At 43.9% G+C, this 19,892-nt stretch overlaps 2 protein-coding genes across 3 annotated transcripts in view; one reads left to right on the forward strand and one right to left on the reverse strand.

The window, feature by feature from the left end:
- Window positions 1-526: 526 nt before the first annotated feature.
- Window positions 527-10,745, reverse strand: LOC147021320 (uncharacterized). Its single transcript, XM_085893741.1, has 7 exons — window positions 10,607-10,745; window positions 7,570-7,730; window positions 3,088-4,144; window positions 2,806-2,985; window positions 2,333-2,402; window positions 1,490-1,653; window positions 527-1,101 (listed from the first exon to the last, which is right to left on the reverse strand). Exons 1-6 carry the CDS (start codon window positions 10,670-10,672, stop codon window positions 1,508-1,510), a joined length of 1,680 nt encoding a protein of 559 aa, XP_085749867.1. The 5' UTR covers window positions 10,673-10,745; the 3' UTR covers window positions 527-1,101; window positions 1,490-1,507.
- A 1,234-nt stretch (window positions 10,746-11,979) lies between these two features.
- Window positions 11,980-19,892, forward strand: part of LOC147021321 (uncharacterized) — a 54,631-nt gene continuing 46,718 nt past the window's right edge. For both annotated transcript variants that reach the window (XM_085891157.1, XM_085891158.1), the window contains exon 1: window positions 11,980-12,197. The gene's annotated coding sequence lies outside the window, so the exon portion shown is untranslated. The remainder of the gene's footprint in view (window positions 12,198-19,892) is intronic.

Genomic DNA, 19,892 nt, shown 5'->3' on the forward strand with positions numbered 1-19,892 from the left:
TTTATCCAGATCTGCAAAGTGTGAAGAGGCAGCTGCTTGCTGATATGAGGGGTGACAGATGGCATGGCAGAGGGTGGAGTCATCAGCAAAGAAATAAAGAGGATTTTCCAGAGTAAGGGAGATCATTGATGAAAACCAGAAAAAGAACAGGGCCCAATACACTGCCTTGAGGAACTCCAGGAATAGGGGAAGAGAGAACACCATAAAGGACCACTCGTTGGCTGAGACAGGAGAGGAAGTCCACGAGCCATAAGTTGAGATATCCTTGGATGCCAGAGGAAAATACTAAGAGAGGGAATACTAAGAGAAGGGGCAGAGAGATTTGGGGGGGGAGGGAGATAGACAGAGGGGGAGGGTGCAAGTCAGGGGGAAAGAGAGGAGGAAGGTGGGGGGTGGGGGAGGAGGGAGGAGCGGGCAGGAGGAAACCTGAAGAGAGAGACAGGTGAGAGACAGCAAATAAGACCAAGGCTTACCTTGCCGTGTTTAAGCCCCCGGGGATCTTTGACTGGTCGAGGGTTAAATATGACCATCACCGCCGTGCCTCCACACAAAGCGCCATTTCCTGTGTGTTTTGTATTTTACGGCAATGGCCCCGCTTCACACAGGAGCAGCTAAGGTTTCATCGGTTTGTACTGTGACCTCCTGAATCAAATAATATGGACAACCGACTGAAGAACAACACAACGATTGTGAAATCATGGGAACGGGAGGGCAGAATGCAGTCATTGTTGCTGTGTTTGCTTCTGGGTCTGGAATAACTGAAGAGTGGAGGGTTGGATGCTGGAGTGAAATGAAAAACCAAGGTAAGAGAAACATGGAAAGGGACCTTCCTTCAGGAAAAGCAATGAGAAGAGAAATTTAAAATAATGACAGTAAATGTTTGAAGGACAGGATTTGAATGAGATCTTTATTGAAGTTCTTCTCATTCAATCTGCATGTGGGTTGAGTAAGATGGTCGGAGTGAAGGATGAATGGAAAAAATGAACCAGACTTCTGATTGCCCAAGTCCTTGAGTCGATGAGGAGGAAGGGTCTATGCTCACAGTTAAGGCTGGAGATGATTCAGAAGAATGTTTGAACTCAATGCAGATGATGGCAGCACCTAAATTGAGGGAGAAAAAGAAAGTGAAACAATGTTGGAGTGTACAGTGATGCACATGGATGATGTACAGTGATGAAGTCACACATAATGTACAGTAATGAAGTCACACATGATGTACAGTTATGAATTCACGCATGATGTACAGTTATGATGTCAGGCAGTGACCAACAAGGGTTAATATCTGCGTTCCCTTCATGATTGGCATTGATTACATGAATCAGGGAAGGACCTCACCTGCTTAATGTGTTCATTTGAATTATTAAATGAACCACACTCGGAATTAGTAGGTTCTCGTCAGGATGTTTTGAACAAGGAAGTGACAGATTGACAAATGTGGACACAGAAAGGATCCAGATGATGAAATCAGTGTATCGAGTGTTTGTCGTACCTTACTTATCAAGACTGCTCATTTGAAATAGCTTGAATCAGCCATCTGCATGAGCCTGGCGAATCTTTTTGCATTCCTGGACACCTTATATGGCCGAGTGATGAGTGAGTCACTCCCAAACATGGCATCCTCCTCTCCAGCAGGCATTACTATGACTTCTTCCTCTGCAAACACATCAACAAAAGGAAGTCAAAACCACTCAAGAGCATTGTCCTCATAATCTCCATCATTATCCTGCCTTCCAACACGGTCCTGGAATGAATATCTAAGAATCTCTCTCTATCTCTCTGTGCTTCTCCCTCTCCCTCGTTTTGTATATTTCAGTTCACGTTTTATTTCACTTTTCCCTCCACTTTCACATCTTCATTTTCTTCATCACCAACTCCCACTGTGTCACCTTACAAGAGAATTGAGACAATTTGTTCCATCGTTCCTGTGCTTTATATAAAACCCACAAAACCCACTTACTGTTCAAATTAAATGAACAAAACCTCATCTGATGAGAAAGAAGAGAACAAAGATGGACTGCTTCATGGAAGGGAGCTGGAGTCACCCGTTGCTCATTGAAAGTGGGATTGTAAAAATTTGATTTTTGAAACAATTTTATTGTACATCCAGTTGTTCACAATGACTTATTTATGGATACATTAACGTTCACATCAGACTTCCACCAATTGGAAGATTTGTTTGGTGTTTGTCTGGCTTTGGGTGAAGCAAAATATTCATTTGTTCTCAACACTTCTGAAGCACAGATCAAATGGGACACGATGGACGTGAAGAACATGAAATGTTGATAAAGTTTGGAATAACTTCTAATGGAAGGAAAGATTCTTGGTAACTTACGTTCCAACCGGTAAGATGGTTTCTTGTACGAGGGAGGTGGAGGAGGGAACGGGCGTCTCTTCTGAGGGGTCTTTGGAAAAACAATAAAAATGTGAAAGATTAAACACAATGAAATGTTCATCAGTTTAATAACTTGTTCAGGATATGGTACAGAATGAAATGCACTGATTGAATAGGTAACCAGTGAAAAGGTGAATTAGTTTATCTCATCTCATCAAGGGGAGTTAAAATTATTGTGATTGATCCTGCATGGGGAAGACAAGAGCAACAAGTAAACTTTCCCAACAAAAATATAATCACAATTATCTCCACAATTTATGATGTTCTTCTTCGTCAAAAGAAGAATTTATAGCAACTTCAATAAAAGATGAAATGCCAAAATTTATTTCAACTTCAGGTTTTCATCTTGGGGTTTGCTGTATTTCTCCCCACAATGTTTCCCCAACATCTCCAAAGTACTGATGGATGCTTACCTGTTGAAGGTCCTGAATGTGGTGTGGCCCTTCAACACCATGCTGCTTCTGCTGCTGTTTGAGCCTTCGATCAGAGTGAGGCCTCTGTTTCCGCTGGAACCCTTGAACAACTTGCTGTGTCAGCTGTTGCTTGTCATTCCACGTCTCAGTCCACTCATCGGAAGTCTCATCCCATTTTTCCTGTCGATGCAATTTACAGTCAGCAATTTTTTGCACATGTTCTGCCTCCTCTTTAGTCTCGTCGGATTTCTGAAAGGGTTTCTCGAGTTCTTGATTCCTTACCGTCTCGTTTTCCTGTTCATCTTGTCTATTCTTTTCTTGTTCGAGTAGTTTCTGTTTTTCCTGTTCCACTCTTTGCTGTTCTTCCTCTCTTCGTCTCTGCTTTTCCTCTTCTTCTCTTCGTCTCTCCTTTTCCTCTTCTTGTCGATTTGCCTTCCTGAACTCACTTTTCCACACCTTGTGTTCGCGTGTGCGCACCATATTTTCTCTCTTATTAATCTCCTGCTCCAGCTGATGTACCTCTTTTTCTCGACGGAACAAGTCTTCCTCTTTTATTTTTTTTCCCTCTAATAATCGCAGTTGCTGGCTCCGCTCCTCCTCTTCTCGCAGGTACATCACTCTCTCCAATTCCTCAACCTCCTTTTCTCGTTCTCTCATCTCTTCCTCTTGACGACACGTCTCAACCTCTCGATGTTTTATTTCCCGTTCTTTTGACCTGTTCCTTTTTTCAAACTGTGCCCGTTTTCCACGTTCCGTTCCCTCATGTTGAGCAATCCTGTTCTCCAATTCATTGACCACGTGCTCACTCTTTAGCACCTCTTTCTCTTTTTGTTCGATCTCAAGACATCTCCGTGTATGTTCTTGATACACGGATTCCCTCCGTCGTACAAATTCCGTGAGTTCTCTCTGATCTTCTTCCTCTATTCTCCTCCACTCTGAAGCGTTTTTTTTATTTTGCTCTTCATGTTGTTTTTTAATTTGCTCCTCCTCATTTTTTTTCCTCAATTCCTCTTCCTTGTTTTTCCTCTGCTGTTCTTCCACGATTTCTTTCTCTTTTTTCCATTCCTTTTCCTCATATGTTTGTTGCATAACTTTTTCCTGAATCTCTTGCTCTCTGAGCTGAACTATCAGCTCTCTTTCTTTTAGTTCTTCTTCTTTTCGGTGCAATTTTTCACCCCTTTCCTGAAGTTTCTCTTTCTCTCTTTGCCACAACTTCATTCTTTCATTCTCCTGTTCCTTCACATTCTGCATGTCCACTGCTTCATTTTTTGGAACCTCCTCAAGCAACGGCTGCTCGTTCTTTCGCATGTTCTTTAATTGTTTGCGGCCACATCGAAAACTGCAAGAAACAAAGATAATACTTGTCAGTTCGATCTAAAATAAAGTACATTATCTATTATATAATGTGAAGTGTGGTGTGGTGTCTGTCCATATGTTTGTATGGTCACACATTCCGCTGTCTCCCGTATCCGGCGGCCGCTTCCCACGCTGCGTATTAAAAGCTCCGCATGCAGGCAAAGCTCAACATTGAACCAGAAGAAATGCATGATACCAAACGAGATACCTTTTAAATGTATAAATACAACATGGAATCGCAGTTTGTTTTACAGTGCATGAAGATATGACCTGGGCTGAGAGCATGGTTTGAGGTTCGCACACTCGCCTCTAAACTTCCTGGCCTGGGTTAGAATCCCGACCCAGCAATAAACTGTCATCCCGGTGTTTTACAGACTGGGTGAATCATCAATGTAAGTGCCGTTCCTCTGATGGACGTTAAACTGGTTGTGCCGTCAACCGACATCACTCGATGGAGGTTAAAGATCCTCCCTGTGTTCTTCGCTAATGAAGTGTGGGCGAGCATTTCGTAGCAGTATGGCCAAATTTCAAATTCCTGCCCAAACTACTGATGGGAAGGCAAATCTGCTTTGGTGGTTGCACCAATGCTCTGGGTGACAGAGGAGGAAGATTATCACAAAGTTGAATAAACCATGTTCACGTTGTTAATAACAGTAGTCTTTCCTGAAAGTCTTTGAACAAGGCTGCAATGTTCATCATTTCATTAAATATCGAGAACGGCACCTTGTGGAGTGCATACCTTCACCAGGCTGAACAGTTTACGTTTTGTATCCCACTGAAAGGTCGGATCCGAATCTGGATCTTTACCAAAATCTAATCGTCTTGTTCTTGTTACCTATAACCAACTCATCCACGTAGTTTTGTCATAATCCATCCATAACTTTTGAGATATCGTGCGAAATATCGTTTTTTCCCCCATCACTCAATGGTGAAGAATCACTCAAAAAATTCACGGATCCAGATCTTCACTAAAATCTAATAACTTCATCCTCGTCAGACACCCATCCCGTCCACGAAAGTTTGTCCGAATCCATCCATAACTTTGTGAGATATCCTGTTCACAGAAAAACAGATAAACAAACAGACAGGGGTGAAAGCACAACAACTGCCCACCTTTCGTGGTGGAGGTAAAAACGTGTACATTTAACATTGTGACCTAAAAATAACGCTTCAAAATAAACTTCAAAGAGAACCAGAATGAGCTTCTGAAAACAAAAACTGCCAGGTTGGCAACCATTGTGCAGGTTTGATTGGCTGAATGGTGTCTTCCTGTGTTGAAGTTCCTTGGAAATGAAGTCATTAATTATCCATTGTGAACCGGGCTGGTGTCTGTCCGTGCGTTTGTCTGTCTCCCATTGAAGGCGGTCGCTTCCTGTTCTGTTTTTAAAAAGCTCAACATTCACTTTCGAAATGATGGAAAAACAGACATGAATAATCTTAAATTCAAATTTTATTTCGCAACCAGGATATTTTGCCCTCTTTTGAGATAAACTGCACCTCCGTCGCCTGATGTTGCATCACCATTCCGTGGAGGGCCGTTTCAGTAACTGAGAGCTTTGGCTTTGAGACACAGCAGGGGGGGGGGGGCGATACCGGAGAGGAGACGGTAGTAGACAGAAAGAGCACCGACCTGCCTCTGGTGAGAGATCCAAAGACTCAGCCTCAACACGGGAGACATCAATGATCTTGAAAGCCTTCATTTCCACAGCGTGAAGTAAAGCTGGGTGTGAGGCAGGAGCATGACCCCAAAGAGGGGAGCAGTACTCCAGAAGACTGTGGATGAAAGCTTTGTATGTGGTGAGGAGCTCAGGTGTGCCAAAGAAGAACTTTGCACAATGGAGGATGCCCAGTTGGTGAGTGGCTTTGGAAGCCAGCTTGGAGATATGGCTTTCCCAGGAAAGATCATGGCAGATAGTGAGACTCAAAACTTTGAAGGAAAGGACTTCTTCAAGAGGATTGTTAAGAAAATTGTTCAAGAGGATGGGGGGGGGGGGTTCCAGATGCTTCGTTCGGAGAGGCAAAGAGATTTGTCAGGATTGAAAGACATGTTCCACGTGTTGGACGAGCTTCTGATTTTATCCAGATCAGCAGAGAGTGAAGAGGCTGCTGCTTGCCAATATGAGGGATAAAGAAGAGGAGGAATTTAATGTCTGAAGCGATGATGGATTCTCTAACGTTGCTGATGATAGAGAGAAGGCTGATTTGTCTATCATTGCAGGAATCTGTTTTTCCACCTTTTTCTGCACAGCGGTGATGTTTGCTGATTTCCAAGCAGATGGCAGATGACCTTGAACAAAAGAGAGGGTGAATAGAACAGACAGAGGGTGAGCAAGAGGAGCAGAGCAGGTTTTTAGGATACGTGGGCTGATGCCGTCTGGACCAGTTGCAGAATCAGAGTCGAGGTTTGACCGCAAAATCTCCACCTTGTCATGAGAAAAGGACACAAAGTCCAAGAACAGGTGGGTGCGACTGGGTAAGGTGGGTACAGAAAGTGATGGGTTTGCGACACAAGATTTAGAAGCAAACACCGAGTTTTGGCATTCAGCCTTTCAACGCTGAGTGTGAGCTGTGCAGGCATTTGAAGTGAGAAAGGGGATGGAGGGGGAACATCCATCAGAAACAGACTTGACAAGATGCAACCAGGATTTGGAGGAGGGAGACAGGTTTGAGAGTTCTCAAGGTGAGAAAGATTAACCCACGTGACTGATGGATTTGGACGAAATTTGCTGGAGAGCTTGGGTATGTTACATGGACAAAATGGTCAGAATTTGGTGAAGATCTGAATCCGGATCCGGCCTATCAGTGGGATACAAGACGTAAACGAATCAGCCTTGCGGAGGAATGCGCTCCACCAAGTGCCTGCATAGTTTTCTCTGTTAATCTCACTTATTCACATTTCATCTGCATTTTTTAATTTTTATCACTTTGGAATAGTTCGGGAAGACTATACATTAAGTTTGATTCCAAAGCATCAAGAAATAAGCTCAGGTGGCATCAAAATGTGGAAACTTGGGAGGGAGAATACTTTTGCAGGCGACTGCATAATCGGAGCCATGCATGCATGGTCCAGACCCCTCGATACCTAAAAACCCCTTGACCCCTTTAGACTCCTTTATACTCTCAAAGACCCCAAAGATCCCCAAGAACCTTTAGAACTCGAAGACCCATTAAAATCATGAAGATCCTTAAGACCCCTCATGACCATCAAGTCCCCCCCCCAAAAAAAAAACTACTTTCAGACCCCAAAGACCCCCAAAACCCTTAAGATCCCCGCCCCCACCCAACTACGGCCCTTTCAATCCCTTCACCCTTTTGTGCCCTTGAGACCCCACAGACCATTTGGACCTTCACACCCATTATGGATGAGGGAATTATCAAATCGATGAAAACATCACTTGAGTTCCTTACCAGTGAATGTGGGCCTTTTTTTTGTGCCTCTTCTGTCGATTGAACCAGGACGATGGGTCAAATGATGAGACCATGACAAATGCCAAGATGCCAATTGCGACGACGACCACGTCACGAACTTTGGAGACCATTGTTTCCTCCACTGCGTTTTTCTGGAAAATCTATGGACATGAAAAACAGGGCAGGGAGAGGAGGTTTATTAGCCCGTCCCTCACGCAGCGGAAGACGGGGTTTTGCAATCGTGTGTGTCTCTGTGTGTGTGTGTCTGTCTGTCTGTCTGTGTGTCTGTGTGTCTGTGTGTCTGTGTGTCTGTGTGTGTGTGTGTGTCTGTGTGTCTGTGTGTGTGTGTGTGTGTGTGTGTGTCTGTGTGTGTGTGTGTCTGTGTGTGTGTGTGTGTGTGTCTGTGTCTGTGTGTCTGTGTGTGTGTGTCTGTGTGTCTGTGTGTCTGTGTGTGTGTGTGTGTCTGTGTGTGTGTGTCTGTGTGTGTGTGTGTCTGTGTGTCTGTGTGTCTGTGTGTCTGTGTGTCTGTGTGTCTGTGTGTGTGTGTGTGTGTCTGTGTGTGTGTGTGTGTGTCTGTGTGTGTGTGTGTCTGTGTGTGTGTGTGTCTGTGTGTGTGTGTGTGTCTGTGTCTGTGTGTCTGTGTGTCTGTGTGTGTGTGTGTCTGTGTCTGTGTGTGTGTGTGTGTCCGGTCCGTAACTTTTTCACCATTTGAAATTTTATCAAGTTTTCAACAAAGCTTTATTGTTAGAATATGGATTAAAATTAATAATTATGTTAAAAGTTCAAATTCACCAAAAATCATCAATTTTCATGCAATTCACCTGAAGTTTTAATTTACCGTTTGAGCTTTGTCATGAAATGTTCAGCAGAGTTTTCTTATGAGAATATGGAGAACAGAAATTAATAATTTGGTTAATAGGTCAAAGTTCAGCATCACGTAAAATCGTCAAGTTTCACACAATTGACCTGAAATTTAAAGAATTACCATATTTGGTCATGAAGTGCTTCACCAATTAACGGCTTGAAGCAGAATGAAATGTTTTTTTTTCAGATCAAAAGGTCAAAATCGTCTAAATTGGGGAATCTTTTTTACGTCCACCACTGAAGGTGAAACGAGGTGATATTTTCGAGCTGTTTTCACCATCACCATCACCATCACCATCACCATCACCATCACCATCACCATCATCATCCTGTTTTTAACCCAATGCAGGATGAAGGTGACATTGAACTCACACTTGGTGTTTTGGTTTGATGACCACGTTTGCCAAGCACAGTTTTACAAGAGGGTTTGGGAAGCAATTTGTGATTTGTTGAGAATGCTCGTGATAACTCGTCTCGTCTTTGCTGGAAACACCGTGGGATCTTTCACGTCCACGAACGTGTAAAATATACCGTGAAGATTCCTCCCTCGACACGACCAGGAAGGAGCTTTTGCCTTGAAGGGACAAATTCCAACTTTGCCGAATGGGGAAAGTTATCCCAAAACCTGCAGTTTCCAACCAAAGATAAACTCTCTTTGTCTTCTTCATCACATCCTCATGGCAATGAGGTATCACAACCATTAAAAGGACAGACAAGGAAGATTAAATATGGGATTTAAACAGTGCACCAACACACACTGACCTACTGTTTTTTAAAGGCTACTCCAGGAATGTTAGATTTCAACAAAAAAGTGCCACTGGACAAGACAGCCAACTTGATGAGGTCTCGGAAGGGATGGGACGTGAAGCTGGCTGTCCCGTTATGAGAGAATATCCTGACTGTGATGTACAAGGATGACAGTTTTTAATTGTCAGATCCGATGACAGTGGAATCAAACTCACAGAAGACAACAAAAAATGTCCTCAACAGTTTCCCTGGAAAACCATAAATTTATCCCATTTATCAAACTTGAATAAGTCCCAACTTGTGTCATTTTCTCTGTACCTTTCCTGTGGGGATGTTCCAATCTCCACGTACGTGCTGAGGTGATCTGGAGGTTTCACTACTGAGGACCAGCAAGACCATGATGATAACCCACGTCATCTCTGGTGGCTGGTGCACGTCAAGCCTCGAACTGGGGCACTGGCAATTTAACGATTTATTCCACATTGTTCAACTGTGACGTCATCATGCACTGTGACGTCATCATGCACTGTAACCACACTCTCCACATTGGGGGAACTGAAAATTTAACGATTTATTCCACATAATTCGACTGTGATGTCATCATGCACTGTGACGTCATCATGCACTGTAACCACACTCTCCACATTGGGGGAACTGAAAATTTAACGATTTATTCCACATAATTCGACTGTGACGTCATCATGCACTGTAACCACACTCTCCACATTGGGGGAACTGAAAATTTAACGATTTATTCCACATAATTCGACTGTGATGTCATCATGCACTATGACGTCATCATGCACTGTGACCACACTCTCCACATTGGGGGAACTGGAGATTTAAAGATTTATTTTTAATTGTTCAACTGTGACGTCACCACATTCTCCACATAACCATTCTTTTCTGGTCCTTAAATTAACTTACACACAAACCATCACAACTACCATCATCACCCTCAACACCACTTCCATGACATCACCATCCCTCCTCCCACCAGAGATTAGTCCCTGTCCTTCACTTTTCCCAATCCCACGGTTAATTCCCAACGGATCACCACCTTTCACTCCAATACAAGTTCACATGACGGATCCTCGGAATGAAAAAGGTTCAAATATCGAACAAACCGTTTCAAATGGATCACCTCGTCATCATCGGACCATTTAACTTGGACCACACGTGGTAATCAATGTCAATTGTTCCTCCCAACTTGCCGACTCGACGATACAAGACTCCATTTGTATTTTCCCTCCTTTATCCGGACTCCGTGTGGAATCCCGAGCGGGCACGAACAACTTCCTCGTGTTACAAACTCTCAATACAACACCCGTTCCCTTTCACATCAAACCACAAAAACTACCGATAAACGAACTCCTTTGGTGTTGTGAACCTTCCCGACTCCGTCATCCCTCACAATCCCCATTACCTGCTGCGGAGGTGGCGATGTCTCACCAACGAGGATCAACACCAAGATCGCCATGACAACCCACATCTCTGCTGTGTCCTCTTGGTCGATGCTCGATGCGCCGAATGACGTTTCCACAACACGTCTCGACCTGATGTATTCCCGGATGTTGGAATTATCATTGTGACGTCACACTTGACGACGGTTGGGTGTTTGACGAGGGCGAATTGATCGGATCTCGACACAGAAAGGAGAATTTATTTTAATTTTTAACTGATTCTTCACCATTGAGAGATGGGGTAAAAACGATATATGGCATGGTATCCCAAACAGTTATATGGACGGAATATGACAAGTGACGTCACGACAAACATTGAGATACCGGAAGGTGAAAAATGTCGGTCATGACGTCATCGACAGATTTCCCGCCACATGAGGTTTAAACATGACACCTTCCATTTGAGGGACACAAACCAAACAAAACCATCAATAACACTCACACGTCACAATCACTTAATCACAATGAAGAATCAACTTTCAGGATCAGTTCGTCTCAAACCACCGAATTTACACAAGACTGTGCATTTTAATAAATAATGTGGATTGGTGAAGGACAAACATTCACTTCCTGTGTTGTTGTGGGATATTTTCACTGTGTTATAATGGTAATATAATATACAATGTACAATGTAAATATACAACTGACAGACACGTCACAGGATGTGACGTAAGATGTGGGAGGAGTCTGGCGGTCTGGGTCAGAACGACGGAAGTGGGTTGGGTGGTGAGTTGTGATGCACAGGTTTCTGTCCTCGTTGTGACCTGGTTGGTTTATCCTGTAATTAACAGTTAATCCTTCACTGTTGTTAAATCCTTAAAAACGCCCATAGGGACATTGACATCCGAAATGAACGAGATGACCTTTGACCCAGATATTATTGTGTGCAATGACAAATCACGTGTTGTGGAAGAAGGATTAATTTTGTTGAATTTCGATTTTTTCAATTATCCGCGTTGATTTCAAAGCTTGGAGAATGTCCGCGTCATTGGGCGGGGCCTGTGCGCGTCATTGGGCGGGGCCTGTGGCGTCATTGGGCGGGGCCTGGGGCGTCATTGGGCGGGGCCTGTGCGCGTTATTGGGCGGGGCCTGTGCGCGTTATTGGGCGGGGCCTGTGCGCGTTATTGGGCGGGGCCTGTGCGCGTCATTGGGCTGGGCTTGTGCGCGTCATTGGGCGGGGCCTGTGCGCGTCATTGGGCGGGGCCTGTGCGCGTTATTGGGCGGGGCCTGTGCGCGTTATTGGGCGGGGCCTGTGCGCGTCATTGGGCTGGGCTTGTGCGCGTTATTGGGCGGGTCTGTGCGCGTCATTGGGCGGGGATTGTGCGCGTCATTGGGAGGTGCCTGTTCGCGTCATTGGGCGTGGCCTGTGCGCAGATTGACGGTTTACCTCCCTTGCCCCGCCCATTCGAGGTTTTGCAGCGATTCTTCTCAGTCAGGGCTTCCGGCTGTCGTGAGAAACGTTCCTCGTTTGTCACTGCTTTAGACGAGCGAGCATTCGGCGGGTTTGAGGCGGACAACGATGATGGAGAAACGAACAGATCTGATTCCTCTGAGGTAAATGTTGACCAATCATCGCTCGAGTATTTGATGGCCATCACGAAGGGTTACAATGGTATGAATGTTTGAGGGTGGCGGGACGAGGGATCTCCTTCAGAGAGGGGAGTTTGAGGTTTTGTAACTGTACTTCATGCCTTGATTGCCTTCCGTGTGTGGTAAGAGACGCGTCAAACTACAATCTGTTGGGTGGTCGCGAGACTACCGTTAGTCTCAGGTTTTCCGTCTGTCTGTTTGTTTGTCTCTCTTTGTTTGTCTGTAATGGACAGCTCTGGAGGCCAGAGGGGTCAACCGATTTTGATGAAACTTGACTGGTAGGTTCATACCAGGATCTAGTTGTATGCTTTTGAGCACCGTTGCTGTCGACGCCACCGTTGCCTAGGAACGGGACTTTGAATTTTTTGAAAAAATCCGAATTTTTTTTTTTTCCGAAAATCAAAAATCGGCTTCCTCGCTTTTCATGCGCTCTATAATGAACGTCTTTGAAAATTTTTTCGACCCGATCCGTCAAAAACTATGACTGGCATGCAATTATATTACTGTATGCTTTCACCCCAACGGTCACGTTGGGATTCTCTAAAGGCCCGGTCACACCTTGACGATTTAGCCAGCGTATGCCTGACGTATGCAAAATTTGGCTAAAACGCTGGCACACGTCGAATACGTTATGGGTAAGTTTGTATACGTTAAGAGCACGCTGGCATACATCGTAGTACACTGGCTTTTTTCGTAGTATGCTGGCATACGTCTTTGTACGCTGGCATACGTCGTAGTTCGCCGAGGTTTCAGACAAATTTTCCATGCTTGAAACTTTTCGACGTATGCCAGCGTATGACTCGCACGTTCCGCATACACTTCGCCATAAGTTGTAGACACGTTACGCGATCGTTGACACACGTCAACATACGTTGCTTGTAAGTTACTCATAAGTTGAAACACGTCGAGGTAATAGTTAGCGTACCCGAAACTTATTTCTAACCTATGAGTAACATGTTGTCGGCCCGTTACGCTATCGTTGACACATGTTACTTGTACATTACTCATAAGTCGAAACACGTCAAGGTAATGGTTAGTGTCAGTGTTCCAGACTCCCTGGTTTTTTTTTTTTTCTTCAGTATGACGGTGATGTTGACACTTCGATTTCAAGTGCGGTTATAATATAATATAATTAATAGGCTGCCGCTCAACGATTTAAATCATAACCGCACAAGAAATCGAAGTGTCAACATCACCGTCATACCGAAGAAAAAAAACAAAAACAAAAACAAAACCAGGGAGTCTGGAACACTGACACTAACCATTACGTCGACGTGTTTCGACTTATGAATAACGTACAAGTAACGTGTGTTGACTTGTGTCAACGATCGCGAAACGTGCCTACAACTTATGCCAGCATATGCGGAACGTGTGTCATACGCCAAGTACGTCGATAAATTTTCAACATGCTGAAAATTTCTCGACGTACTACAATGTCTGCCAGCGTACTATGACGTATGCCAGCGTGCTCTTAATGTATACAAAACTTACCCATAACGTATTCGACGTGTGCCAGCTTGGTTCGGCAAATTTTTCATACGTCGGCATACGCTGGCTAAAACGTCAAGGTGTGACAGCGGCTTGACACTTCGATGTCTAGTGCGGTTATGATTTGAATCGTCAAGCCACAGCCTATTAATAGCCTACGCCACGTGATCGTCGGCGATACGCTACCACACGCTATGCATAAGTTACACTATCGTTGGGCAGAGGTTGTGAAGGCCGACAACACGCTCAGCATTCGTTGGTATATGTTATCTTTATGTGATTGAAACGTTCTGTGTACGTGTCTAATACGTTAGCATATATCCAACACGTTGTTATACACCCAAAACTTAAAAAAAAAACATCAATAGTTCAGCATACGCCAGCGTTTTACATACATTTTGATACCTTGCCATACGCTGGCTAAAACGTCAAGGTGTGACAGGGCCCTAACCTAGGGATTAGGGAATCGAACACAAATGATGAATGGACAGTTGCTCGTCATGTTCCTATCTTGAGCAACGAATGGCAAAAATGGCATCTGATATGTTCTCTTATCTCTATCTATCTATAATTCCAGCAATCTCTGTGTCTGTCTGTCTGTCTGTGTGTCTGTGTGTCAAAATATGTGTCTATCTGCGACCGACGTTTCTCGACAACCACCGGTCCGATGTAATTGAAACTTGCCAGGAATATCGCTGCGGACCCGAGGATGTGCCTTTTCAAGGTTTGATATTAATCGGAAGAGCGGTTCCCAAGTTACGGCCATTTATGTGTCAACCAATGACAGGACACAGTGCTATGACGTCACGAATGACGTCCCAATTAATGTTCTTTTATTTTTTTTTTTGCGCAATTGACGTCACAATTCTTCTTCTTCGTTTGATATGACGTCACAATTGACGCTGGGGACCAGAGTATGTGCCTTTTCAAGGTTTGATATCGTTCTTCTTCATCCGTTTTAGCCTACGGGCCCGCACCTACGGGCATGCACCTACGGGCATGCACTCGTCTATCTATAATTCCAGCAATCTGTGTGTGTGTGTCTGTCTGTCTGTATGCGTCCGCCGTTTCTCGACGACCGCCGGTCCGATCTGATTGAAACTTGCCAGGAATATTGCTGGGGACCCGCGGATGTGCCTTTTCGAGGTTTGATATTAATCGGACGAGCGGTTCCCAAGTTACGACCATTTATCTGTCGTCCAATGACAAGACACGGTGCTATGACGTCACGAATGACGTCACAATTAAGGTTTGTTTATTTATTTTTCACGATTGACGGTCCGATCTGATTGAAACTTGCCAGGAATATTTCTGGGGACCCGTGGATGTGCCTTTTCAAGGTTTGATATTAATCAGACAAGCGGTTCCCAAGTTACGGCCATTTATCTGTCAACCAATGACAAGACACGGTGCTACGACATCACGAATGACGTCACAATTAATGTTTATTTATTATTATTATTATTATTATTATTATTATTTTTTGCACGATTGACGTCACAATTCTTCTTATTCATTTGGTATGACATCACAATCGACGCTGGGGACCTGAGTATGTGCTTTTTCAAGGTTTGATATCGTTCTTCATCCATTTCAGCTGTTTCCCAAGTGTTTCCCAAGGTTTGAAAGCTGTTTTTTCCCAAGGTTTAAATTAATTGTTCAAATTATTAATTAATCCCAAGGTTTGAATTTTCCCAAGGGAAACAGTTGTTTCCCAAGGGTTTGAAAGCTGTTTTTTTCCCAAGGTTTGAATTAATTGTTGTGCTTGGTAGACATTTGTGAATACATTTACGGAGAGAGGGGGTGTCACAATTTAAGAAAGGGGGAGAGAGAGGAGGGGGCGAGAGAGAGGGGGTGAGAGTGGGGGCGAGAGAGAGAGAGGGGCAAGAGAGGAGGGGGAGAGAGGAGGGGTGAGACTTGGGGGAGAGGGAGGGCGAGAGAGAGGGGGCGTCACAATTCAAGAGAGGGGGAGAGAGGAGGGGCGAGAGAGGAGGAGTTGGAGGGGGGCGAGAGAGAGGGGGCATTATAATTCTTCTTCTTCGTTTGATTGACGCTGGGGACCTGAGTGTGTTTCCCAAGTTCTGGCCATTTATGATACGGTTGGTCCGATCTAATTTAAACAATGCCCCAATCCAGTCGTCATTTACGAGAACGAAGGAACGAAGCTGCACATACTGGCACGCACCTACGGGCACGCACATACGGGCCCGCACCTACGGGCACGCACATACGGGCCCGCACCTACGGGCCCGCACCTACGGGCCCGCACCTACGGGCCCGCACCTACGGGCCCGCACATACGGGCCCGCACTAGTATTTCAAATTCGCCTTCATCTAGCGACCACCCATGTTGCCTACCGGCTTGTATTAAATAAAAGTTTGTGTACTTACATGTGGTGTGATGTGACAGAGGAAATTAACGATATAGAGAGGGAGGGGGGGGGAATTACTGATAAAGGGAATGTAAGGAATCCAATCTGAAGACAAGAAATCTTGTCCAATGAGAGAGAGATCGAGAGAAAAAGAGAGGAAAATTCGAAAACCCACTCCGTACGAGTACCTCCTGTGGAGCTTCCCTCCGCAGGTCAGCTCACCGGATGATGGGATTGGGGCAAAGCCTTCTGGACCGCCAATCTTTGATGATCGGAGGAAAACCACAAGGTAACATTCCTGGGTCATATTGCGGTCGTGTGTGTCGGGGTGGTGCTGAGGTGTCGTCCACCAGATGGCGGTCTCCTTGGGTTCACCTGAGGTCCCTTCAGGTGGGTACCTGGAATGTCCCATCTCAAAGAGAGGATGATCACCTGTCTCTGCTATCATCTGAGCTCAAGCGTTTGGACATCGGTATTGCAGCACTCTGAGGTTCGGAGACCAGATTGTGGTGAGATTATGGTGGGTGGTTACACCTCCTATTGGTCTGGTCGCTCTGATGGTTACCATGCCCAAAGAGTTGCTGAATCTGTGTCCAATCAGTTGACTCCTATGATAACACTGGACGACAAAGATTTTGCTCCTGGGGTGGAAACGTGTGTTCTCGACTAAATCGAGTACGCCGATTCTGAATCTGAAGTCAGAATTTTCTCAGCACGTCAGGATTTTGAGTGAAACATTTGGTCCAATTGCAGTAACTTACCCTGGTGGGTGATTTTGAGTGTTTATAAATTATTATTTTTTGTATTTTTGGTTTCAATCATTGCAACACAACTGTTGTAGATTATTATTTCTCATACAAAGATCTTTGGAATGCAATTTAAATTATTAAAAATGGATGAAAACTGACCAAGCTATGAATTTTTAAGTAAAATTTTCCACGCAGCATGGCAATTTTGCGTGCCACAAGGAGTTAACTTGAAACTAAAATGTTTCAATGCAATGTATACATTTTAAGAATGTATCAAGTTTATAATTCATATCATGCTAACAGTACTGTATCTCCAGTACCAGTCAAAAGTTTGGACACACCGAATAATTCAACGGTTTTCCTTTATTTTCACTTTTTTGCATTGTAGAATAATTGTGAAGACATCAAAACTATGAAATAACACATGTGGAATTATGAAGTAACCAAAAAAGGATAAAACAAATCAAAATATATTTTATATTCTCGATTCTTTAAAGTAGCCACCCTTTGCCTTGATGACAGCTTTGCACACTCTTGGCATTCTCTCAAACAGCTTCATGAGGTTGTCAACGAGAATGATCTTCCATTAACAGGTGTGCCTTGTTAAAGGTTAATTTGTGGAATTTCTTTCTTTCATTATGCGTTTGAGCCAATCAGTTGTGTTGTGACAAGGAAAGGTTGGGATCCAGTAAATCGCCCTATTTGGTGAGAGATCATTATTTTGTCTGTCCTGCAGTTGTCCATATTATGGCAAGAACAACTCAACCAAGCAAAGAGAAACGACACTCCATCATTACTTTAAGACATGAATGTCAGTCAATCCGGAAAATTTCAAGAACTTTGAAAGTTTCTTCAAGTGCAGTCACAAAAACCATCAAGCACTATAATGAAACTGGCTCTCATGAGAACCGCCACAGGAAAGGAAGACCAGAGTTGCATCTACTGCAGAGGATAAGTTCATTGGAGTGACCAGCCTCAGAAATCGCCAATTAACTGCAGCTCAGATTGCAGCCCAAGTGAATGCTTCACAGAGTTCAAGAAACAGACATATCTCAACATCAACTGTTCAGAGGAGGACTTCGTGATTCAGGCCTTCATGGTCGAATTGCTGCAAAGAAACCATGACTGAAGCAGAGCAATAAGAAGAAGAGACGTGCTTAGGCCAAGAAACACGAACAATGGACATTAGTCCGACGAAAATCTGTCCTTTGATCTGATGAGTCCAAATTAGTTTTTGGTTCCAACCGCCATGTCTTTGTGAGAAGCAGAGAAGGTGAACAGATGATCACTGCATGTGTGGTTCCCACTGTGAAGCATGGAGGAGGAGGTGTGATGGTGTGGGCGTGCTTTTCTGGTGACACTGTCGGCAATTTATTTAAAATTAAAGGCACACTTAACCAGCATGGCCACCACAGCATTCTGCTGCAATACGCCATCCCATCTGGTTTGCGCTTCGTGGGACTGTCACTTGTTTTTCAACAGGACAATGATCCAAAACACACCTCCAGGCTATGTAAGGACTATTTGACCAAGAAGGAGAGTTATGGATGCTGCATCAGATGACCTGGCCTCCACAATCACCCGACCTCAACCCAATTGAGACCGTTTGGGACGAGTTGGACCGCAGAGTGAAGGAAAGGCAGCCAACAAGTGCTCAGCATATGTGGAAACTCTTCAAAGACTGTTGGAAAAGCATTCGAGGTGACTACCTCATGAAGCTGGTAGAGAGAATGCCAAGAGTGTCAAAAGCTGTTTTCAAGGCAAAGGGTGGCAAATTTGAAGAATCTAAAATATAAAATATATTTTGATTTGTTTAACCCTTTTTAGGTTACGACATAATTACATATGTGTTACTTCAGAGTTTTGATGTCTTCACAATTATTCTACAATGTAGAAAATACTAAAAATAAAGGAAAACCCTTGAATAAGTAGGTGTGTCTAAACTTTTGATTAGCACTGTCGATGAGCACAGTACTATTAGCATGATATGAGTTCCAAACTTGATACATTCTTGAAATGTATACATTGCATTTAAACATTTTAGTATCAAGTTAACTCGTGGCAATTTTTCCGTATCACACACCAAACGTGTCCACAAAGTTTCGTCCAAATTCATCCACAACTTTTTGAGACATCGTGCTTCCAATCATTTTTTGGCCCCATCGCCGATTGGTGAAGAATCACTTAAAAAGAGAGTTATCATGAGATTTGGCTGTCTTGGAGAGAGCTATCGTGACATTTGGCAGTTTTGGATAGAGTTATCGCGAGATTTGGCCGTTTTGGATCGAGTTATCACAAGATTTGGCCGTCTTGGATTGAGTGATCGCAAGATTTGATCATCTTGGAGAGGGTTATTGCAAGATTTGGCCGTCTTGGATCGAGTGATCGCAAGATTTGTCCGTCTTGGAGAGAGTTATTGCAAGATTTGGCCGTCTTGGAGAGAGTTATGGCAAGATTTGGCCGTCTTGGAGATATTATTGCAAGATTAGGCCATCTTGGATGGAGTTATTGCAAGACTCGGCCATCTTGGATGGCAGCAGGATTGAGCAAACTAGGACATCATGGCCAGTCATAACTAAACAAATACAAATCATCGACGAATTCATGACTAGATTGAGACTACAAGCTACAAAATGCAGAATCGACACCACTAAAGAGCTGGAAGACCGTCTCATTGAACAAAAGGTGTGTCTCACGTTGTTGTTTTCGAAAACTAAGAAGACGTATGTGTATCGCATTAGATATTAAACAACAAACGTTGGATTTTAATTCCCAGCATTGGTTAAAAGCTTTACATAACATGCAGAACATTGATGAGGCGGCTTTTTCAACAGAGAAACTTAACCCAGATTAGGCCGTCTTGGATGGAGTTATCATGAGATTTGGCCACCTCGGGTTGAATTATCGGGAGAGAAAATTCCACCCAAAGACATGAAACATAGTTGCCTTCGCATTCTGCGAAAGGTTATGTTTTGGTCGGCGTGTATTTATTTATTCATTTATTTATTTATTTGTAATCTTGTGATTCGTATTAAACCGAATTGCATGAA

Source organism: Eptatretus burgeri, chromosome 8 (genome assembly GCF_056783735.1).
Source record: "Eptatretus burgeri isolate ZD-2024b chromosome 8, Ebu_testis_v1, whole genome shotgun sequence".
NCBI lineage: Eukaryota > Metazoa > Chordata > Myxini > Myxiniformes > Myxinidae > Eptatretus > Eptatretus burgeri.